The 24,141-nt window shown below is 42.7% G+C and overlaps 2 protein-coding genes across 2 annotated transcripts in view; one reads left to right on the plus strand and one right to left on the minus strand.

Annotated features, from left to right (window-relative positions):
- VPS35L (VPS35 endosomal protein sorting factor like) overlaps positions 1-24,141 on the minus strand; it is a 132,667-nt gene that overhangs the window by 71,418 nt on the left and 37,108 nt on the right. Inside the window, 8 exon segments of the mRNA XM_007466923.1 lie at positions 1,092-1,208; positions 1,735-1,846; positions 2,714-2,760; positions 12,072-12,194; positions 12,683-12,760; positions 16,555-16,648; positions 17,962-18,009; positions 18,714-18,810. Coding sequence (XP_007466985.1) covers positions 1,092-1,208; positions 1,735-1,846; positions 2,714-2,760; positions 12,072-12,194; positions 12,683-12,760; positions 16,555-16,648; positions 17,962-18,009; positions 18,714-18,810 — 716 coding nt within the window.
- LOC103076597 (ubiquitin-like) lies at positions 18,898-19,680 on the plus strand. The gene is made up of 2 exons (XM_007466963.1): positions 18,898-18,936; positions 19,156-19,680. Exons 1-2 carry the CDS (start codon positions 18,898-18,900, stop codon positions 19,678-19,680), a joined length of 564 nt encoding a protein of 187 aa, XP_007467025.1.

Consider the following 24,141-nt stretch of genomic DNA (forward strand, 5'->3'; position numbering starts at 1 on the left):
CTTTCCCTCTTTCTGCGATGTGAGGAGGAGAAGCTGGCAGGCTGCAACCTAGAAGAGGGTCCTCACCAGAACCCAACCATGCTGGCCACCTGACCTTGTACTTCCAGCCTCCAGAAATGTGAGAAATAAATTTCTTTTGTACATAAGCCACATGATCTATCATATTCTGTTACAACAAACTAAATGAACAAGGACATGCTGCTAGTAGGAGAGGAACAGTGCAGGGTGTGGTGAAGTTGGGCCACAAAGACAGCCAACAGCATTTCCCTAGTGGCAGCCACATAAATTGCTGGCACACTGCCTGAAAGGACAGTGAGGCATAAAACCCAAACCTACAACATGATGACCAGCACTACATGCATTACAGAAACTAACATCAGTTGGTCCATCTTCCCAAGACTTCCCGTGTCAGAAGGATGGGGAGAAAGAGGCTTCAGCTGTCCGTTCAAGGGAAGGAAACTGGAATTCCCTTTTGCTAATCACTGGCTTGACTACTGATCTTCAATTTAGGAATATCTAACCAATAAATTGTTTTTTTTCAAATCCAAATACAACTTGACCCTTAAAAAATGCAGGGGTTAGGGGCACTGATCCTCCACGCAGTCAAAAATCCACATATAACTTATAGTCAGCCCCCTGTATCCACGATTCCTCCGTATTTGCGATTCCACTTCTGTGGATTCAACCAACCATAGGTTGCATAGTATTTACTATTGAAAAAAAATTCCATGTATAAGTGGATCTGCGCAGCTCAAACCCATGCTGTTCCAAGGTCAACCGTGCTACAGACTGCTGTACTTTGAATGCTCCTTGCAAAGCTACAGGTCTTTCAAAGTTTCAAGTATTTATAATTTTACACTTTTGGTGCATCTTAAGGCCTCAAGAATAAGACATGCTAGGGATACAAAAATCAAAGAAATACATCTTTAAAGCTATAAATTCTCCATTACAGATTAACAAACAATGCAATTAAAAGTAGATTTCTTTAAAAAAAAATGATGATTAGGTGAAAGAGAAATTTTTTAAAAGAAAGAGTATACTGCATAACTTGGACAAAAAGCAGTCAATACAAGGTCTAAATGGTCACCCACCTGTGGATTCTTCAATTTAGTGATAACTTTCCAAGCTTCATTGAGAATCTGAAGTCGATCACTCTCAGGAGGATTAGCCAAGGCCAAGTTTAAGCCCAGTGAGCGAAAGAGAAGATGCTAAGAAATACAGCAAACCATTACGATCCTGGAGATGTACAGAGTAACTTGAGGCAATAAAGGAAAAGGCTGTAATAGCTGGCCTGTCTTGAGGTTAATCTTCCAACGACCGTTTTCTGAAGTTCTACCACAGACCTGTGCAAGTTAGACTGAGAAGCTCAAAACAGAGAGCTGGCTCTGTGTACTGGTCCAACCTGTGGGCCATAATATTCTCCTGGACAAAGCTTTTCATAAACAATGAGTGAAGATATAATTTTAAGGATGTAAGACCAAAGTTCTTCCTAAATATTTCACAGTGAGCTAATTTGACAGATTTAGGACTCAAGGAGGCCTGACTCGCGGCAATTACACGTGTCTCACAACCCCAGTCACTAACTCATTCGACATCGTACTCTTCAGAAACAGAGCCTTCGCTTGTTTTCCTGTTGGCTGGAGCTTCCCCTGACTCCGAACTCTCTCCCCCTGGGGAGCTACTGGGCAAACACTGCCTATTTGTTCTCCGCTAAGCATTAAGTCAAGAGCCTACCTTGGGGAAACCAGACTCATCGCACTCTTTAATCATGCCAATGAAATCCATGGACCTTGTGGCGATGAACTCGGCTTGGAAAGCTGACATTACGGAATTCAACAGCAAGGCACTGAAAGACACACACACATGCCCCACGTCAGCAGAGCTTCCCCTTAATGGAAGTCGTTTTCATTTTAGGATGTATGTTGCTGGGAAAGATGACTGATAGCCCTTTAATGGTAAGGGTGGAAAAATAAGAAGACTGGAGTAAAAAGGCAACCTCTAGAGACTAACTCGGCGTTTTACGCATATTCAGAACTTAATATTCAACTGACTGGAAGAATGGATGGATGGGTGGATGGATGAGTGAATGGGGAGATGGATCAATGGATGGACAGGTAAATAAGAAAGTAATCAAATCCATTTAAACAGAAGAAAACTGAGCTTTCAGTGCACAAATAAAACTAAATATTAAGTAAGAATACTGATCCAAGCTGCAAATATATATCCGCATCTCTTATGAAAAGCACTGTTCTACGACCTAGGGACACAGTGGTGAACAAAATCCACTCCAGGCTGCTCACACATCTGCCACCAAAAGGAGAGCAGAGGAGAAACCTCTTATGCCTGGTAGACAGGAATTCGAGTTTATACTGACCTTATCACTTATCACAGCCCCATAGGGAAAGTTAGTCATAAATTTGTTATACTGACCTTATCACTTATCACAGCCCCATAGGCAAAGAACTATTATTATACCCATTTTACAGAGGAGGAGCTGGAGGCACAGAGGGGTCAAAGTAAGTGACCCAAGGGCAGAAAGCTAAGAAAGAATGGAGCCAAGCTCTGAAGCCAGGCACCTGGACTCCAGCATTCCTGACCTCCATGCCATCCTGCTTCTCTGTTGGCCCTCTTGCCCCTGCAAGCATGCCAACCTCAAAAAAAAGCAACCAAGTCCATTTTCAAACACAGGCTTTACGAATTTCAAAATACTTACTTGTTTCCTAGTTTCTTACATCTCTCCATCATCTCAGTTAGCAGAGCCTAATCAAAAAAATGATAAAAACCATCAAGTTGGAGGATCTAAAGCAACATTTCTCAGGAACAGATTTCCAAAGCAATACTCTAAAATAAATACAGCCACATGCCCATTTCTATCTCAGTGCCTGGCAGGGATGGGGAGGATGGAGGAGAAAACAAGCTCACTCTTGTGGCATTTAGTATAATGGATAAGAGCTGGGGCCCTGGCCTCAGGCACACTTGGGTTCAAATCCAGTCTCACCAACTACTTTTCCTCATCCTTAGTAGATGATACCATCTACTGATGGTGGTTACCATCCTACCTACAGATTACTGGAGGATGATGAGAGTGGTACCTCCTATGCTCTAGGGCACCAAGAATGAAATCTGCTTTACTCCTCACCTATTCTAGACCCGCCTTGTTCCTCCCCATTTCAGGAGGTGTCTGTGAAATTCTCAGTAAAACAAATAACAAACACTGGGCCAGTACTTGGTGCTGGCCAGTCACGGTGAGAAGTACTTGGCACTCGTGATGTCACTTCTCACAACCACCATGAGGCAGGCTCTCTATTCTCCCATTTCACAGACGAGAAACCAAGCCACTGAACAGTGATGTGCTTGGGCCAAGGTGACACGGCTAGTTACGGCGGGCTGGACGCGACCTGGGCAGTCGGGCATCAAGGGCCATGCTCTTCACTATACTTCCTCTCCATGCATTTTGAAGGACATTTTTTTCCCCAAAAGGAAGTAAATGTTTTACTCATTGGGATACTATTAATGGCTTTAGAGCTATCTTAAGACAATTACGTATCTTTAAAAGAGCTCCTATTTTTTTTAAAAAAATCAATGGAAGAAGTAACCAATAGGGCAGTGGTTTGGGGAAGGTTTTGAATGGCACAGGCAAGGTCAATCCCAGGACAAAAGAGTTGATAACAGCAGCATCGACACTGAGAGCTCACCAGGCGCACAGCACTAGGCACTGGGCTAAGCGCTTTACATACCTTTTCCCATTTACTCTTCACAATGGCCTTTGAGGCCCATGTCAATTATCAGCACTTTACAGACGAGGAAGCCAAAACTCAGCTAGGTTAAGCCACTTCCTACTAAGTGGTAGAAATGAGATTTGTACCTAAGTCTGGCCCAGAAGGCAAAAGATAAAATCAGTCTTCTTTAGTGAAATTCTACCCTTTCCAGCTGTGTCCCTCTGTATCCTGGGTGTTGCCTGAATAATTAAGGTGATAGTTGCTTGTGGAGAGGGGTACTGTCAGTACCCCTTACCCCAGAACCCTGATTTTATTCAGATTTCTGTCTCTGCCAACAAAATACAGGTTGGGTCCTGTTATGGAGTGAATTATGTCCCGTCCAAATTCATATGCTGAAGCTCTAACCCGCAGTGTGACTGTGTTTGGGGATGGCGCTTTTAAAAAGTTACTTAATGTTAAGTGAGGTCATAAGAGTGCGGCCCTAGTCCAACAGGACTGGTGTACTTAGAAGAAGAGGAAGAGAGACTAGGGACACACATGCACAGATGACAAGACCAGGAGAGGACACGGTGAGAAGACAGTGGACTGTAAGCCCAGGAGAAAGGCCTCACCAGAAACCAACCTTGCAGGCACCTTGATCTTGAACTTTCCAGCCTCCAAAACTTTGAGAAAATAAACTTCTGTTGTTTAAGCTACCCAGTCTATTATGGAAGCCTGCTACGGTCTGAATAGCCACCTAATTCCCAAGTTGATGGTGTTAGAAGGTGGAGTCTTTTGGAGGTGATTAGGTCTTAAGGGTGGAGCCCTTATGAATGGAATTAGTACTCTTATAAAAGTGGCCCAAGAAAGCTCCCTTGTCCCTTCTGCCTTGTGAAGACACAGCATGAAGACAGCTGTCAGTGAACAAGGAAGTAGGCCCTCACCAGACACTGTATCTGCCAGCATCTTGATCCTGGACTTCCCAACCTCCAGAACCATTAGGAATAAATTTCTTTTGTTTATAAGCCACCCAGTTTGTGGTGTTTTCTTAGAGCAGCCCAAACATACTAAGCAAAGTAATACAGGCCCAAGCCAATCACGGTGGTCCCATTCCCCTTGCCAGTGGTGAGTTTAGACAGGGCACATGACCCATTTCTTGCTACTTAGATGGGGGCTTAGAGGAAAAGTTTCCTTTTTTTTTTTGGCCGCACTGCACAGCCCGTGGGATCCGAGTTCCTCGACCAGGGATCGAACCCAGGCCCTCAGCAGTGAAAGCACCGAGTCCCAACCACTGGACCACCAGGGAATTCCCAAAGTTGTCCTTAAAGAGGAACCGAAGACTCCCCATCTTTCTGCCTTCAGATGCTGCCATGTCTGGACATTATGTGTGGAATGGCTACAGCCACTTTGCTGCTATCTGGGGATGGCAGAGCAGAGAAAAGAACGGAACCTGCCTGGCCCAGAGCCTTCACTTGTTATTCAACAGAACACACTGAATTATTATTATTATTATTATTTTTTTTTTCCTTGCGTTATGCGGGCCTCTCACTGTTGTGGCCTCTCCCATTTGCGGAGCACAGGCTCCGGACGCGCAGGCTCAGTGGCCATGGCTCACGGGCCCAGCCGCTCCGCGGCATGTGGGATCTTCCCGAAATGGGGCACGAACCCGCGTCTCCTGCATCGGCAGGCGGACTCTCAAGCACTGCGCCACCAGGGAAGCCCACACTGAATTATTTTTGAAGGGCCAGTTAGGTGTTTGTTCCTTGCAGCCAGCATCCCAATTGATGATAAAATTGACAATGTCACAAATGGCTTCCCTAACCCATTCATGGGGATTTAATATTTGAAAAGTCATTCATGAAGACCAATATCAAAGTGGTTTCTGGGAAGACTGGGAAAGAGATATTCTTATAATGATCACATTGATACTCCTTAACATGCACAAATAATCACTCACTCAACACCTGCCTGTGAAGCAACTTTAATGTACTAGCCACTATTTTAGGCACTGGGAATAGCAGTGAGGAAATCAGACAGAAATCCATGACCTTAGATGCTTATTCTCTCTTTCATACACACACATGCACGTGCACATGTGCACACACATGCACAAATGAATGAGCTATATCTTGGCCCCCCCACCACTTCTGAAAAGACGAAATAGGGCAAATGCTAACATATGGACAAAGTGTTTTGGCCATTAAGACAAGACAAATGCTTTAAAAGTGCTCTTTCCACAGGAGATGAATGCATTAAAAATGCATCCAAGAATATAACTTAAAAAAAAAAAAAAGGGCTCACTGTCATTACCCTTAAGTGTCCAGGAGCCAAATGCTACATAGATCCCAGGAAGGTCTGTTAGAGGTTATTAATTTTTTTTTCCTGGGAAGTGACAGGATTGATTATCTTTGGCAAGAACAAGATGAACAACAGTTCAAAGCAGACTGAGATCGAAAAAAGCCTATTGGCTGAGATAAACCACTGAAAAACTTGCAGCTCTGAATATATGTTCACAGACACAGCAGAACTTGAAGATTCAGTAGGCCCCTACATTTCGTTTGTTTATATAATTGTTTTTTATAAAAATTATAAAAATAAGAAATGCTTATGGACAGAAGTTCAAATAATATTGTCATGTATCAAGTAAATTATGAGTGCCCTCCCTCCCAACTCCCACTTCCTAGGGATCAACAGTGTCAACATTTGGTGTTTATCCTTCTAGGCCTTTGTCTACGCCCTATGAATACGTAGCTTTTCTTGTAGAAGACCTTTGCTCTGTTTTACAGAAATGGATAGTCTTATACATATTGAGCTACAATTTGCCTTTTTTACTCAAGAATCTAGCATGGGCCTCCCTCCTCCCATGTTAGTACACACAAATCTACCTCATTCTTTTTAATGCTTGAGGAATCCACATCATGTATGTAACTATTTTTCAAACTGCTCCAAATTAATGAAGTTTTTAAAATGTTTTATTTTTAACCAATTATAGCCTCATGAGAAATTGCAGAAATACTATAGGTGCTGGGTACCGTCACCCAGCTTACATAACTATAGTGCATTGTCAAAATCAGGAAACTGACATTGGTATAATATAATTATCTAGACTATTTCACCAGGTCTTTCATGCACCTTTCTTTTTGTGGGGTAAAGGGTATATCTTTGTGACACTTCATTGACATATTTGGATTTGTATAGCCACCATCACATTTAACTACTGGATTTTTAAGGTTATCTCCAGATTAGGGTTATCTACCCACTTCAGAAGTATAGGAAAAGAAAAAAGAAGTTGGGTCAATAACACATTTCTGTTTTCTAAACTGAGATTAACTCATATGCAGCCCAGAGTGCTCAGAAGATATGTACTTATACTTTTACTAAATAGCCTTCCAATCAGCATTTACAATTATTGCTCCATAAAAAAAGTGAACTAAATGATACACATATCACATTTTCCTTATTTTTCTAGATGAAACAAACATGTAAAACAGTAGGCAAAATCATAAACTAATCTTAAAAGCTAATACCTTGCCTCCAATCCAGAGTTAATATGGCTCAAGTCTCAAAGAAATAAAATATTTCAGTGTGAATAAAAAGAAATTTTATACCCCAGGTAGTAAAATGAGAAATTTTAAATTTTTCCTTTATTTATCTTTCTCTGGGGATTTTTTCCTAATGCAAAAGAATGAAAATAACACAGCTGTATGCTTGAGAGGGATTTATCATCGACCAAGACTAGTCTTAGATTTGCATTACTAGCCTAATCATATATTAGAATGTTTAAAGGGCAATTTATAGTATGACCATCAGAGTAGCAGTCCCACGGGTTAATCTGTTCAAGTCCCACCTTAAAATGTAGCAGTTAACAGGAGACACCTAGAAAGAAAGAGTCTAAAGCAGTCAAGGGAACAAATCTGTTGGTTTCAGTCACTGCCAAAATGGCTACATGACTTCTTTCTAACTGTGTGACTGTAAGAAGTTTGTAAGCCTCAGGTACCCCATCTGTAAAATGGGGATAACAGCAACACCTAGCTTGGGGAAGCTCTGAGAGTGAATTAAGATAGCTCAAGTAGGGCTTCCCTGGTGGCGCAGTGGTTAAGAGTCCGCCTGCCGATGCAGGGGACACGGGGCCTGTGTACTAGGAACTATCAAAGTCTTCAGGTACCATGGACAGCACCACTCTTGATTAAACTTCCCTCTAATTAAATAGGTACCTTTTAACAGTAACTGTGAGATTGACCTATAGGAACACCTAAGTGTATAAGCCAAGCCATCCTACTTGCTTTCTTTCAACTTCTACCTCCTCCTGTGACATCGAGTCTTAAAAAAAAAAAAAAAAAAGATAGCCCAAGTAAAGTAACTAATACAGGCAGACCTCAGAGATACTGCAGGTTCTGCTCCAGACCACTGCTATAAAGTGAATATTTCAAAAAAGCAAGTCACACAAATTTTTTGCTTTCTCAGTGCAAATAAAAGTTATGTTTACACTCTACTGTAGTCTATTATATGTGGATGGCATTATGTCTTAAAAAAATGTACGTACTTTAATTAAAAAATATTTTATTGCTAAAAAATCCTAAACATCATCTGAGCCTTCAGTGAGTCGTACTTTTTTTGCAATAGTAACATCAAAGATCACTGATCACAGGTCAGTGTTTGAAATATTGCAAGAATTACCAAACTGTGACACAGAGACACAAAGTGAGCAAAATGCTGTTAGAAAAATGGCACCAATAGACTTGCTCGACGCAGGGTTGCCACAAACCTTCAATTTATGAAAATGCACTATTTGCGGAGTGCTCATAAAGCACAGCACAACAAAACGAGGGGTGCCTGTGGGGCGCATGGCAGAGGGAGCCTCAGAAAGAGGTGGTTAAGGGCTCAAAGCTTAGCAGCATCTCAGACCCATCTCCCTGCTCCATTCTTCACAGCCAACCAACACTGCCTTCTAAACTCTTCCTGAAAGGTCACCAAATTTTCCTAACAATAGGTATTTGTTATAATGTTAAGTGAGGGAAAAGCATCATAAAATCATACAGGAAATATTTCTCATCTACAAAACACAATTACAGAGCAAGAATGAAAGTGGAGAGAGAAATATTAAAAAGAAAATGCACCAAAACGTTAGCAGTGACCAGTTATTCATGACAGAATTTTAGGCGGCTCCTTTTCTCCTTTGAACCTTTCTGTCTTTTCCAAACTCTTTCCAATGAATATGTACTCTCCCATCCATTCTGCCTCTTGCTTTTTCCATGGCTACCAAACAGTTCTCCTCTAGTCCACCTCAGAAGCTTCTGCCAGTTTGATCTTCAAGCACCACTTTTTTCATATTATCCCCCTGATCAAAAATATTCAAGCGCTGCCTGGTCTCCACGACACGACGTTCAACAACCTCTGCCTGGGCCACTCCCAGCCAGCCTAGTCCCTCACGCTTCTCCAGTAATGCTTGTCTCCTTATGATGTCCGTCTATACAGGTCCCGTCCCTCAAGCCCTCCTTACTGCCCCTCTGCTCATGTCCTGGCCTTCAAGTCAGTCCAGGCTCCCATCTGCTGTTGAGGTCAAAGACAACAATGGCAACCACCCCCATCTGCCTGCTGCCTACCTTGCACCAGCTCTTGGCCATGCGCTTGACGGGCACTATCAGTCATCTCGTGAGAGCCCTTCGAGGAAGGTTCTATTATTAGCCCCATTTTACAGCTGGTAAGACTGAAACACAAAAGGTAAAGCAGCCCAAGGCAACACAGCCACAGTTTGAACCCAGGTCTGCCCGACTACCTGCCCCAGCCTCTACCACTCTCCTCTTCCCTCCTTCAACGGTGACAACCTGCATCACACAGCTTAGCAAGTGATCATGGGATTCTATACCGGACAAGATAAAAAGCTGCTGAAAATGATGAGAAGCTTATCAAGGGATTCGTTTTCATTGCCCCAAAGCAGGTTTTATGAAACGGTTGCTTTTTTCCCTGCAGAATGTGCCTAAAATTGGGGGCATAAATGTTTTTCACTTACTCTAATTTTAATTGTATAAGGGGAAAAAATCCTGTCTTTAAACAACAACAAAAAAGGCTTTTTGAATAATCACTCCTTGATTTTTTGGGGGGAAGGGATTTGATATTTCAATTTCGATCTGAAATTTCGTATGTCAGATATCTGCAGCTGAAGGCATTTCTCCCTTCTCTCATCTAGATAGTTCTCCCTTCCTCTCTCACACCTACCTGTCAGGTGTATTGCCAGCTGCTGCAGACAAACTCCTACATTCTGGAGGCGTGGCCTCTTACAGACACACACAGCTCCAACTCCCCGGTGGACACATCCCAGCCACTGTCAAAGAGCTTTTAGGTATCATATTGCCACACACATCTTCAGCACCGCCCTGCACACTGACATTAATTCTTCCACATTTTGAAAATGACTTTTTTTATGAGACACTGCAAGTTCCTTATTTAAATGCCCCAAGAATCAGAGTTTCTTAGTATTCAGGTGACCTAATTTTTTTAATCACTTCTTCTAGTGCAATAATGATTTCCTAGAGTTTTACTCCCCAGGAAAGCTCTACTCCCAGCTTCTGCCATCCTTTGAGATTACTGGCGCTTAAAAGGAAGAATGCCTTATGACATGTACTTTTTGTTTTAAATCCAATTTTGCTTTTCATTAAAGTAAGGAGAAAAAAGTAAGTGTTCCCATTTTCAAATGATTCCGTCTTGCTCATAGGTTTCAGTCATTCAGCTGAATTGGTCAAGTTCACGACACCTCTTCCCAGGAGCCTGGGCCAGCGTGTGGTGGCTGAGACTACACTGAAGATCATAGAGAACGGCCAGCAAGTTTTCAAAGAATCTTCTGTTAAACTGGCTTGATTTAAAATCAATTTACTCAATGGTAAAAAATTCACCTGAAATATGAGATGTCCCTATTTTTCTCCTCACACTTTAGGATTTGGAAAAATTTAAATATATGCAAGACATTATACTTGCTGAAAAGTTAAAAAACAGGGCAAGAAAAATAAGACGATCCAAAATCTTGCCCTCCAGCGATATTCTGTCATATCTCTCTCCCAATTCTCTTGTGCAGATATGAAAATCACGTTTGCAATCCCAATGACACAACATTCAAGCGCTGCGTGTGGGGCTCTCCACTAAGCACTGTAAACGGACTGTCTTGTTTGATCCATGCAGTAGACTAGAAAACAGGAATTATTACTGCTCCCATTTCACAGATAAAGAAAAAAGCTGAGTGATTAGGGACAAGTGACTTGGCCTCTGCTTTAGTCCGACAGCTGTAAACAACAGAGCTGAGATTCAGTTAGGCACCCTGACTCCAGGGCCCACACTTGAACACTAGGCCACACTATCACTTAGGACACACACAGTAACAGGTGTAACTTCTTTTTTTCACTTGAGCACCCCTTACATCAGTGTGTACTCCATCATGGGTCTCCATCATCTTAAATGGCCCCACAACATTCCACGGAGCACACAGACCATAATTTAACCAATCCCCTTCTGATGGCTGTCTCCACTGTTTCACTAGCGTGAACGCAGCTACACATGTGTATGTGTGTGTGTTTATGCACTCATCAAGTTATTTCTACTGGATATTTTAAAAAGTGGATTGCTCAGTCAAAGTCGTACCTTTTTTTTCTTAACAGCTGTCAATATGTGTTTGCAGATACAGGGAAAAGGCAGGTGGATTTGAATTTTGCTTTACTCCAAACATCCTTGTTTTGTAGCAAGGTCTCTTTTTCCCTCACAAAGAATAAATCCTCAACCATCAACGAGAAGACAACAGAAGCTTCATCTAGCACAGTTATTGCGATAATCTGAAACTGGTGTTCCACTGAAATTGCTTCTCAGTCTTAGGGAAGAAAAAGAGTATTTCTGCTATGATTCTGACTTCACTTTAATCCCTGACAATGCTTCAATTAGACAAAAAAGAAAAGAAAAAAAAATTTATAAGAGCAATTACGTATCTTGAGTTTCACTTTCCTTCCATAAAATGGAGAAAATATTACCTGCTTTACGACTTTATTAACTTATTATCAACACAAAAGGAGTGCATGAAGGTTAGTGAAGAGGTAATGAAGCCTGCTGGCCCTGGAGTCGGATTCAATGGGTTTGTGTCCAGTCACTGCCACTTTCTAGCTGTGTGACTTTATGTAGGTATTTGGCCTCTCTGGGCCCCTACATCCCCCTCCCAGAGTTGGTAAACAAGGCAAGGCAGGAAAAGTGCTGAGCGCAGAACCAGTCACAACAGTGAGCCGTTATGAAAGGGCCCTGATTATGTCACTGGGCACACAGGTGTAGGCCTTGTTACGACACAGAAGAGAGGAGCCCTCCTTGGTGGTGAGCTTCACACTGACGCCACCTGGCAGTTACCTCGGGGGCATGGTAGGAAATGCACTGGAAGATCCAGTCCATGGCAGGCGAGTACAAGGGGAGGTAGGATGGAAGCTCCACTCCCTGGAGCACCAGCTGGTTCTGGACCGTATCGCCGTGAATCTACAGGAGACCAAATAAACACTCAAAAGAAGGGGAAGTCACATAATAAACGAAGAGCATGTAACTCACAGACTGCGCATATCTGCAAGCATTTGGATGGCCCCGAGAGAAATAGCCTGGTTTCTCAGGGTTTTTTTAAACTAGAAAAAAACACACAAAGTTTCCCATGTCACCAGGCTGAGCTGTTCTGGGAATGTGTGCTGTGCAGAGAAGTAACCTGATAAAAATGGAGCCAGCAGATTCTAAGAAGAAAGGCTGATCAATGGGAGATGTTTCCTGGTAACACATGCATATTAACCCTCTCTGCTTGTTCAGTACAATCAGCACGTTTTAATTGTGTGTAACAGACTCGAGTGTAATTTTATAGGGTTTACACATTCAAAGAACTTTAAGGCAATCTCGACTTGGAAAACCAACTGGGTTTTATGAATTTGTGATCATGTAGCTATTACATCAATTAGCTGCTCTGATTGATAGTGTACTCTTACCTGTTTGAATGTGAGGAGGAAGTCAAAGAAGTTCTTATTTAGGCTTTCTTTGAGATGTGGAGCCACTTCCATGCCCACCTGTAGCCAAACAAAATGAAATTGCCTTGACCATGGAAAAACAGGTTGTAAATAATATATACAGTGTGAGGTCATTTTTGTAAATTAAAAATATACATATAGGCAGATACAGGCAGAGAGGTCCAGCAAGTTAACTTTTATTCTTCTTGCTTATCTGTTTTCTTATTCAATAAGCATATCTTGCTTTTATAAGAAAAACCACAGAAGCTATTTTTAATGAAAAAAGGGCAACATTTGCAGTAATCATCTTAGCAATTTCCCAAAGGTAATGAAAGTATGACTGAACAGATGACCAAGGGAACAAACCAATACAGCACTAAGGAGAAATGTACTCTCAAGATCATGTATACGATATTCTCTTCCTCTCTAAAAAATGATAAACACACATGTGGCTGTACTTATTAAATGAAGCAAAAAGATTCTGGTATGTAAGAGAGTCAGCTGGGACTTCACTGTTGCATTGTTAAAATACATGGATTCATTCTTTGCTGGGCAGTCATGGACGCAGACATAAATTTTGATGTATTTTAAGCCGTTTTTTATTAGACAAGCATGAAGCCTAACAATGCTGTAATCCACTGGTTCCTTCGTTCATTGTTTTAAAAAGATGGTAACATTTTCAGCTGAAAAAATTTGCTAATCATAGAGAAGGTGGCCAGAGCCCTAGGGTTGGATGGAAAAGTGAAGGTCTCAGCTAGGGCAGGGAGTGCAAGTATTTAAAACAAAACAAAGCGTCATAATGTTCCTTAAACTGAGCTCCTCAGAATACACCTCAATTCCACACTGCTGCTTTAGCACGAAAACAACTTTGTAAGGGGAGTTGCTTTCTGGGAACTGGTTCCTTCCAAGGGGGACAGATTCCTGCCACTCACCTCCCCCGCTACCCAGAGGTCATGAAAATTCATGATAACGAGGTTTTTTTAGATGTCTGTAAAGAATTCCTTTGAGAAGAATTATGCAAGATCCACTGGGGCGGTAAATTCCAAGGGCATCTCTATGGCTGTTGGGGATGCTTCCAAGGACAGGCACAGAGATTTAAAAAAAAATACTAACAACAAATGTCAGATCCACTTCTACTGTGTTCTGATTCTATTGTCTTTCCTTCCACTGATCATTTTGTAGAAAAGGCAATAATTACCTGTTAGGCGACAGCAAAAAAAAAAGCCCAGTGGACAAGCAGTGGAGAGGAACTGAAGGGGCCATGACTTAGGAGTTAATCATACTTTCCTTTAATAAACAGCTCTGAGGTCCCCCCATGCCCTGCCTACTCAGTGCCTTTTTTTTTTTTTTTTGCGGTACGCGGGCCTCTCACCGTTGTGGCCTCTCCCGCTGCGGAGCACAGGCTCCAGACGCACAGGCCCTGCGGCCATGGCTCACAGGCCCAGCTGCTCCGCGGCATGTGGGATCTCCCCGGACTGGGGCACGAACCCGTGTCCCCCGCATCGGCAGGTGGACTCTCAACCACTGCGCCACCAGGGAAGCCCTGCCTTTGTGTTTTGTTTATGTCTTCCCATAAAGCCAAATGAGCAGCTTGGAAATCTGCTTGGGTCTAAAAGATTTCTACCTAGAGTAGCAAGGGTAGTTACTCATGATTTCCATCTGCTGTTTCTGCCTGCCTGGCATTCATTCCCTTTGTTTCTGGAATCAGTAAAGTGGATTTGTCTTCGGGGAATCAAACTTCCCTCTCAGACCAGGAGGTCTGTGGCAGAGCCGTACCCAGCCGACCCTGAGCTGCAGGGGTGGGCACGTGACCCAGCCTCAGTCCGTAGGCATATCCCATCCCATGGCCACAGTGACCGGTCTATCTATGGACAAGGGACCCAAGGTGGTGCAGTGAGTTTCTGCCCTGAAGCTCTGGCTGGAACTACTGCAGAAAAGGCACTCTTGCCACTGGAGTTCCTAAGTCAAGAGGATGGAAGTCTTTCCACCACATGGAAAAAGAAAGCCTCAGAGTGCAGTCACACAGAGGAGAGCAGAGCTGAGCAATGAGGGAGGAGACAATTCTCGGCATGGTCTGGGGGCCCTGGGTCTGCCATGCATGCCCTACCCCAGGCTCTTCAGACGCAAAGGCCAACAATTTCCCCCCTTCTGCTTCAAAGTACTATGAATTGGGGTTTTGCCACTTGCAATTGAAAGAATCCTTACTAATGCACACTGTCTCCTTCTTTTTATATCAAAAGATTTTCAGTAACTACCCAACCAGGGAAATCAGTGCTCTGCCTAAATTGACACAAATGATTTCAGATACAGTGCATCTCGTCACCAGCTTTCCTAGGGTGGGTCTGTAATCTCTCCTCATTGCCACTGAGTTTTAAAGTTGCATCTGTCATGCATGCAAAGGCACGTTACATGCAACAAATATCATCTTTCACTAGGTTGTGTACCTTACTTCAAACTTTAAAACTGGAACAGGTTTTTAAGGAATGGAAATTTCCACCCACTTTCTGATTTCTGTTTAATAACTGTGTGTCATAAAACACACTGAGACTCTAGATCTTTATTATTCTACTATTACTGACGTCAAGGTGAGTTCAAAGAATGTGATGTGCCCTACAAGGGGAAAGGCAGCAGAGCACAAATACACAAGTGATGGTATCCTTTCATCCCACCGCGGGATCCAGCAGCATTTTGCACAGAATAGGCCCTCAGCAAACACTGACATGGCTGGAGCGTTCAAGCTCCCGATATTCCAAAGCCGAAGCTCTAGGAAACACATCTGATATTTTCCCGTATGAAAAATCCACGCCAAGTTTCAAGCAGATGGCAATGCGTAAATGCTTGGGCCTCGGTCACTACAAGGGAGCAAGTGCCCTTTAATGGAAAGCTTTTTCTTTCTTTCTTTTTTTCTTTTCTCCCTTATCAGGGAGTGGACCTATAAAAAGTATCCTTCCTAAGGATGTCTGCTACTCACTCTGAGGGCAATGACTGTTTGATTTCTTTGTGACACTGGAGACCACAGGGCTTCTGTCATTTGATAGACGTCACATAAAAGAAGCAGATCAAAGGCTACGGTCCTCGCCTTCTGATTTCTTAACACTGGAAGTCTGGGGTTCATCAGGACCCTAAAGAACAGGGGCAATAACCCCTCTCTAAAGGTGAACAATGCCAACGGAACTAGCAAGGGGGACTCCCACAGAAAGCTGCCAGAGGCAAAGGCCCCATGTGAGTTGAAGAAAAACGACTGTAAACTCTCCACAGGGTGCATTTTTCATAAATGAAAAACTTACTAGTTTTAAGTAGGAGCTTCACGGTGCTTTAAAGAAGAGAAAGGCTGAGTGATTTACAATCCTCACCAGCAGAGCAGCCCTCCAAGGCCAAGCGACCCAGACCCTGATGCCCGCCGTCACCAGGCGCCTCTCCCTGCCAGACTGCCCTCACCAACTCGCACTCCGATCCAACTCTTTAATACAGAGACCAAAAAACTAATAATACGATCAAATTCAAAGACAAAGGGAAAGCATGTTTCGAGTCAATGAAAAGCAACCTATCAGCCGAAAGGCTTTGGGAGCCTCCTTCCCAGCAAGAAGGGAGAAACAATTAGTTCTGAAACTTAGTTCGTTTCTAAGACGATGACCTTAAATACCCCCTAATTAGAGTTACTGGTAAGTGGGTCTACTTTGAAATTAATTTTGAAAAGGAATCCTACAGTTCTGCTTTCTGCGAACAAGCCGTGCTCTAAAATTAGCAGCTAATAAAGTCCTTCCAGTGACTGGTGAGTTGGCGGGGAGGGAGAAGCGTGAACATTAGAGGAGACAGGACACGGTCACAGGCGCGAGTGCAGGGACGCAGCTTACCCTGCACAGGTAGGCCCTGGCGTACACCGACACCAGAGGGTCCCCGATCCCTCGGACCATGCAAGTCAGCCGGGGCAGACACTCTGAAATCCCCCTGTTAGAGACAAAAAGACAGCGGCATTACACCCCCTGGGAGAACTCTGTTCTTTCTTTTTTTTTTTAATAAAAAAAGCTAGACTTCCTAAATGCAGGGGGGGAAATCAAGCTTCAGAACGAAACCAAGGTCAAAGTTTGAGTCTTCTAAGGCCATGTAACAAGTCTTTCTCTCTTGCCACGATTCATTCTTTGAATGGTTTCTTTTATCTTTACCATTTGCTCAGTGCTGGAGTCTAACCTTCACCCTTTTCCTGCTTGAGGTCACATTTATTTTACTAATTTAACAATTTTTGTCCCCCAATTATTTTCCATTGACAGGTCACTCCTTGACCTTCTTGATATTTTCGTCGTATCTATATTCCTTTGGTACTGATTTGCCGCCCTGTGCCCCGCCCCTTCCTAGCACCTGACACCTAGCACCTCAGGCTAACAACAGCATCCCCCTCAGTGTGAACTGTGACTTATTTATTCCTCCTGCCACGTGGGACTTCCATCTGCCTTGGGCATTATTCTCCCCCAACTGGTGAGGCAAAGTAACTCTTTCTTCAGCACCATGTTATCCCCACAAACTTACCCAGGCATTCCCAGATCCCAATCAAACACATTTGGTACACATTCTAAATCCAACCCAACTATTCCTCAGAGCACCGTGAGTCAGCCCATGGCTTTGAGGAGCTGATTATCTAGACGGGATCCAACATCACTCAGTATTTCAGCAGCTCTGCAGAAAGCAGATCTGGTTTCTCCCGGCTCTGCAAAACTACTCTCAGGACAATGTCCGAGGTGACCCAGAGTAGCAAAGGGCTTAGGGGCAAAGGCTTTTCCTTCTGACATCATCTTGGACAGCAGCCGCAAAGACAGTGAGTGAGGGCCCACGGGTGTCACTCCCAGTGTGGTGTGTCCAGCTCACCAGACCCTCAAAGACCCCTTCTTAGGGCCTTTTTCACAGAGGAGACTGGGGGTCAGAGATGCTAAGTAACTTTCTCAAGACCACACAGCTAGTAAAAGCAGAGCCAGGATTCAAATACAGTTGAGCTGAACTTCCATGAGTAGTCATCCGACCGCTCCCAGCTTGGGTTTTCTTCCCTGTAAAATGGAGATAAAGAAGCTATCTCTCTACTTGAAGTTCTCACTTGGATTAAACGAGAAAATGGATGGAAGGCGCTTAACACCACATCTTCTACAAGCACTCAAAGAACCACAGCTGCTATTACATCGTCATTAGCATGTGTGTGTACGTGTGTGCACAGGCATATGTGAGAGAAAAATGTTTTGGAAATGTATGGTCCCAGACTTTAAGAAGAGCCTTACGTTTTGGAGAGGAACTTGTTACACTTCAGGATGGATGCTTCTACATAGCTACAAAAACATTCTGTTAAGGAAGACATTTTCCAGATGGTCTGTTCCCTATGGGGAAAAGCCTAAACTATTCATGCAGAGAACTAGGTGTGCCTTCAGGAGAGGGGGCCACAGTGACTCTCAACAATCCAGAGAATTAAATTAGTGAGTGGCTTGTGGTTTCTATATTTGGTTTTCAAGGTTTTATATTTATTTATAATAAAATCTGGAAAACATTGTATGCTGATTTATGGTTGCATGCTGAAATTTAAACTGGGTTTTGAGCATTTCCAATCGAGGCTTTATGGGGAAAAGGATGAAACTTAGAGAACTAAGATTCCATTTGTGTATAAGTTGAATTCTCTGTCCTTCAACACTGGTGTTTGTGCAGAGAAGCTTGACCCTGTTCCTTTCAAGTTCTTGAAACCAGAGAAAACACAAAAAGATGAAGCATTTTAATTGAGAAAATTAATGTGGGAATGTTCCTCAGGGAAACAAAAGCCTGGTACATGGCACTATAGTCAAAGTTAAAAAACAGAAAACTGGGGAGAGCCAGAGTCCAAGGTCCTCATGGACAATGTGGCTGGCCCTGTACTTCCAGGCTAGCAACCGTAACAGAACTGCATTTTCAACAGGAATTTCAGGGCAGCCCATTACATGGCTTCTATTAGCAGTGCAACTCTTGCAGCCTATCTTTAAAACCATCAGACAGAAAAAAAGGATACAATCTCGGAATGAGTTCCCTGATGGATGCAATCTTGAAAAACCAATTTAAGCATGTTTCTTTGGCTGTGTCATTTACATTCTCTGGAGAGAAGTGATCTGTAAAACAAAAATAATATCTATCAGCCCCCTAATTCTTGGGATCTGTTAGAGCTGCTATGAGTCCTAGGACAAAAAAAAGTTACAATGGAGCAGAAGAAGGAGTGGGGCACCCAGTCCTTCTATGTTTTTCCTTCCAAATATCATTATTATTAGGAAACAACTGGTGACAATGATAGCTGACACACAAAGGCTTTCTAAGTGCCAGGCGCCGTTCAGAGTGTATAGACATCAGCTCACCTAATCCCCACAAGAACCCTCCAAGTTATATACTTTTATTGTCCTCTTTCACAGACACAGAGGGCAAGGCACAGAGAAGTTTAGGGACCTGCCCAGGGCACACAGGAAACCGATGTAAGAGTTCCTTTTGGACCTGCCATCTGCGGTGGCACCGCCGCCAATACGCAGATTTTCGTGAAGACCCTGAAAGGGAAGACCGTCACTCTCGAGGTCGAACCCTCGGATATGACAGAAAAGGTAAAGGTCAAGATCCAGGATAAGGAAGGAATTCCTCCTGACCAGCAAAGACTGATCTTTGCTGGCAAGCAACTGGAAGATGGACGTACTCTGTCTGACCGCAACACTCAAAAGGAGTCCACCCTTCATCTTGCGTTGAGACTTCGTGGTGGTGCTAAGAAAAGGAGGAAGTCTTACACCACTCCCAGGCAGAACAAGCATAAGAGAAAGAAGGCTAAGCTGGCCGCCCTGAAACACCATAAGGTGGAGGAGGACGGCAAAATCAGTCGCCTTCGGCGGGAGCGCCCTTCAGGTAAGCGTGGTGCTGGAGCTTTCATGGTCAGCCGCTTTGACAGACATTATCGTGGCAAATGTTGTCTGACCTATTGTTTCAACAAACCAGAAGACAAGTAATTGTGTATTGGTTAATAAAAGACATGAACTAATGAAAAAAAAAAAACAAAAAACACACGTAAGAGTTAGAATTCAACTCAGGCAGTCTTGGCTCCGCAGCCTATATTCTTAGCCACTGCCTCTAATTTCATCCAGAGGTTCTTGGTGTACCCACCAGTAATTATGGTGATTACTATTGAGAATTCCAGATGCTTGAGGAACCTGCAACTGTAATATTAAATGTGATCGATCAGTGTCTGTGCTCTAAATATCACATGGACCAGACTTGAAAGGTAAATCAAAGACTCTGAGGTGAGAAACCAGCCAGAGTTAGGCTGCCAGCTCAATATGGCACTAAGACTTGAGTCACTTTGTGGCAAAACTGCCACTTTCCCCTCTTATCTACTCTCTTCCTCTTTAATAGAACTCTCTCATTTTCTGCTGGGCGTACGGCCATCCTTGCAGCTCAGTGTGGCCATGTGACCAAGTTCTGGTCCCAGGATATAAACAAAAGTGCAAGGTCTGGGAACTAGCTGTAAGGGAAAGGGCTTGATCTTCATTCCTTCTTCCTTCCTGCCGGCTAGAATGCAGATACGATGGCTGTGACCTCCATAACCATCTTGAACCACAAGAGCAAGACCGAAGTCAGGATTGTTGGCACCACGGGCTGGCTGCCCAACTAGCCCTGATCGTCCTTACTGTGATTTTGAGTTTTCTGGCACTGACAACCAAGCCCAATCATGACATACATCTTAATAAGGAATGGAAAAGAGTACGGAAAAATGAAAACAGAAACAAACGACAAAAAACTCATCAACACCAAGAAGGCCACTGTTGAACTCTTACTTGAAAATGATTTCTTCTAAATGATTTCCACACAAATTGGAGCCCGATCCCACCACTGGGTGTGCTTTACACTTTCAGGATTCAATCAAAACAGGAGAAATTAATCACTACAGAACATAACAGATGAACATTAGCTTGTTGGTTGGTCTCATCTTGTTGTTCAGTGGGTCATGTTTCATCCCTGATTCTACTTTCTGCTACTTGGTGGCACACTATTAAGGTGATCAAAATATCTATGGAATCAGCAAAAAGATAAAACTCTAGGTACTTCAGGAGCTGAGAACAGTCACTAATCACAACGGCAGATATTTTGGAATTGCAATCTCAAGGATTTGTCTATTTTTGGACGTTCTGGCATGCTTCATTCATTCGAGAATTTTTCACTTGCCATTTTCAAAGGGAAGGGAAATTACCATTTTCCCTTTCCTGGCCTGAACCGGTGCACTTCAGAGTAACTTTTTTTCAAGTTCCAAGAGATCCAGACAGGAAAAGTTAAGGGTTATTCTTAAACTCGTTTGTCAATCTTGCCTCTTGGAAAAGGGAGAGGTGGGGTTAATTTCCCTTCATATGACCAAATCATGTGATTTAAGACCAAAAAGCAAAAATAAGTCTCTGAGGTCATCTGAGAAAAACTCTTGCTTTTCAGTTGAGGGAACGGAGTGCAGCAGCAAAGGGTGGGATGACAGGGATTCGGGCTGCCAGAGAGAGCTGGACATCACACCAAAGGCAAGTTGCCCTGCGTGTACACATTGACTGAAAGCTATACAATAATCTGCATATGCAATATAAAGGCTTTAGGCTTTCCTTCCAGCTCAAGGGATAATTCAGGAAAAGGATTATGTTATGCAGGACTTTAAAATATTATAGAAAAAAGTAAATAAACAAAACTAGAAGAAAAAAAATGTTACAGAAAACTCAATATTACATTACTTCATTTGCTCAATACAAACGTCTTAGGAACCAACTAAAAGTGGTATTCTAGGCTCCAGGCAGATAACAGCACATAAGAGAGACCCTTCCCTCATGAAGCTTACATTCCAGTGGGGGAAGAAACATAATAAACACAGAAAAGAATAAGCATGCAAACAAGATAACGTTCAATAGCAATCAACACTATGAAAGATATAAAACTACGTATGGAATAGAGAGTGACCTGAGTTAATCTGGCAGGGGGGTGGGGATTAATTAGACAGGGTGCCAGTCAGAGAAGGCTCCTGCAGACGTAGCATTTGAGCTGAGCCCTGAATTATAAAAAGGAGCTAGCCATGCTTAGATGTGGAGGAAATGTATTCCAGGAGGAAGAAACAGCAAGTGCAAAGGCCCTGTGGTAGGTATGACCTCTGGTGTGGTCAAAGAACAGGAAAGGGAGCCAAAGTGGTGAGAGCAAGAAGTGGGAAAGCAGGCATCACAAACCAGGTCATGCAGGGTTGCAGCCTTGGTGAGGAGTCTGAGAGTTTTTCTAAGTATGATGGAAACTCCCTGAAGAGTTCTGAGCAGAGGAATGGCATGACATGATATGACTTATACTTCAGTGCTTGAGCTGCTACATGGAGAATGAATTCAGAATTTGGAAATTAATTAAAAAGAGGCTTTGATGTAACAAAGAGCAAAGATATTTTCCTCTAGTTCTCACTTATTTTTCTTTCATTGTGCTTCTTTTTTCAACCCTAACTTCTGTGGATATTTTAGGAGGAGGGAGGACACCAGCGACTCTAGTTCTCTTTCATTTGCCAAGTCTGTACCCTGGCAGTGAGAGGTCTCTTTACATAACAAGGCTTATAGGGGTGCCACGTCACCTTAATATGTGCCTGAAATGGCAGTTCAGTTAAGGACATTGCTTATCCAGATGCAGCTTACATCAGCCATGGAGAAAAACTGAAGATAGGAATGCCCCCAGTTGATGAGGAGAGCCACAACACAATAAACCCAAGTTATTTCTCCCAACATGGAAATAGAATTGTTTTATCACTTGGAGTACATTGCCTCTTCACTCACATGCTGGATTAAGAAATGTTGGGGAAAAACTGCCACAGCTAGTAGCATGTACTTTCCGTGAGCCCAAAGGACACTGGTATCTTTCTGAGGTCATAAGAGCTATGCCTTAGTTAAAACTCCTGAAGGTAAAGGGCTCAAATACTAAGTTCACAATCTGAACTTGATTCAAATGGAAAGAATGAGTACACATGCCACCGGACTTCTCTCTCCACATAATTTCTTTAGGCAGAATTCTGCATAGTAGGTTTCAAAAGCTTTCTTCATAATTACTGTTAAGAGTCATCCCCAACATTATTGATGTTTTTGAGAAAAGTCTGCCCCTCTCCCTTTCAGGTTCTGGGAAGCAGAAAACACATGCAGATGAAGATTTTAACTGAAAGGAGGGAAAATGAAATTATTTTCAAGAAAGCAAAAGCCTGATTCAAGGTAAAAAAAAAAAAAAAGGTATTTTGGGAGGGAAGAATTTAGCGATAAACGTGCTAATTAGTATATTTAGATAAAAACTAAAAGTGAACATGAAAGTAGCCTTTTATTTTGAATTTTTATAGTTTAGGTAGGGAGAAAGTTATTAGTAATTCTTCCTTAACTAGCCCTAAAATGTTGTTTGTATAGTTAGTGAAAACTAAGAGGAAGGAAAACTATTGCAATAGGTGCAAACACAAATGCCCTTAGGGGCCAGTCAGGTAATATAAATATTTTTAAGCAGTTAGGTATACAACAACAGGAAGAAGTAGAAACTATATGAAGAAGCATTTTAAAGAATACTGTTATAGCCAAAGAAAACACCTGTCTGGGTTTATTTCTGCCTGCAGGCTAAGAATTTACTGCTGCTGGCATAGCATATGGAAGAGAAGTTGGCAAGTGTAAAATAAATGCACCCGAGTTTCCCAACTCCTTAAGTTGACAGAGAAGCCCTTTCTATCAGGCTTGTCCCTGCCTCCAAGTCTTGAGAAGCCTAGAATGTGGGAGGAGCTGTTGGACATATATACACTACCAAACGTAAGGTAGATAGCTAGTGAGAAGCAGCCGCATAGCACAGGGAGATCAGCTCGGTGCTTTGTGACCACCTAGAGGGGTGGGATAGGGAGGGTGGGAGGGAGGGAGACGCAAGAGGGAAGAGATATGGGAACATGTGTATATGTATAACTGATTCACTTTGTTATAAAGCAGAAACTAAAACACCATTGTAAAGCAATTATACTCTAATAAATATGTAAAAAAAAAAAATTGCAGGTATGATGTGGTGGAGGGGAGGGTCTAGAACAGCAGTGTCCAGTGGAAATATCATGTGAGCAGCATTCAAAAAGCTAAAACAAAACAGGTGAAATTTTAACAATATACTTCATTTAATCCAATTTATCTAAAATATCAGTTCAACATGTAATCAACTTAAAAATTAGTGAGATGCTTCATGGTCTTTTATTTGTATAAGTCTCTGAGGGACTTCCCTGGTGGCCCAGTGGTTAAGACTCTGCACTTCCATTGTAGGGGGCATGGGTTTGATCCCTGGTCGGGGAACTACGATCCCGCATGCCACTCAGTGTAGCCAAAAGAAAAAAAGAAGTCTCTGAAATCCAGGGTATTTTATTTTTTTTATATTCACAGCACATCTCAGTTTGGACTGGCCACATCTCTAGTGCT

Source organism: Lipotes vexillifer, unplaced genomic scaffold (genome assembly GCF_000442215.2).
Source record: "Lipotes vexillifer unplaced genomic scaffold, Lipotes_vexillifer_v1.1 scaffold232, whole genome shotgun sequence".
NCBI classification, from domain to species: Eukaryota; Metazoa; Chordata; class Mammalia; order Artiodactyla; family Lipotidae; genus Lipotes; species Lipotes vexillifer.

What these genes read in the sequence shown, in the direction of transcription:
- LOC103076597 (XM_007466963.1), top strand. Translation starts at nt 18,898, where the DNA reads ATGGAGCAGAAGAAGGAGTGGGGCACCCAGTCCTTCTAT. An exon ending in GGGGCACCCAGTCCTTCTAT is followed by an intron (nt 18,937 to 19,155) that starts GTTTTTCCTTCC and finishes CAGGGCACACAG; the next exon opens with GAAACCGATGTAAGAGTTCC.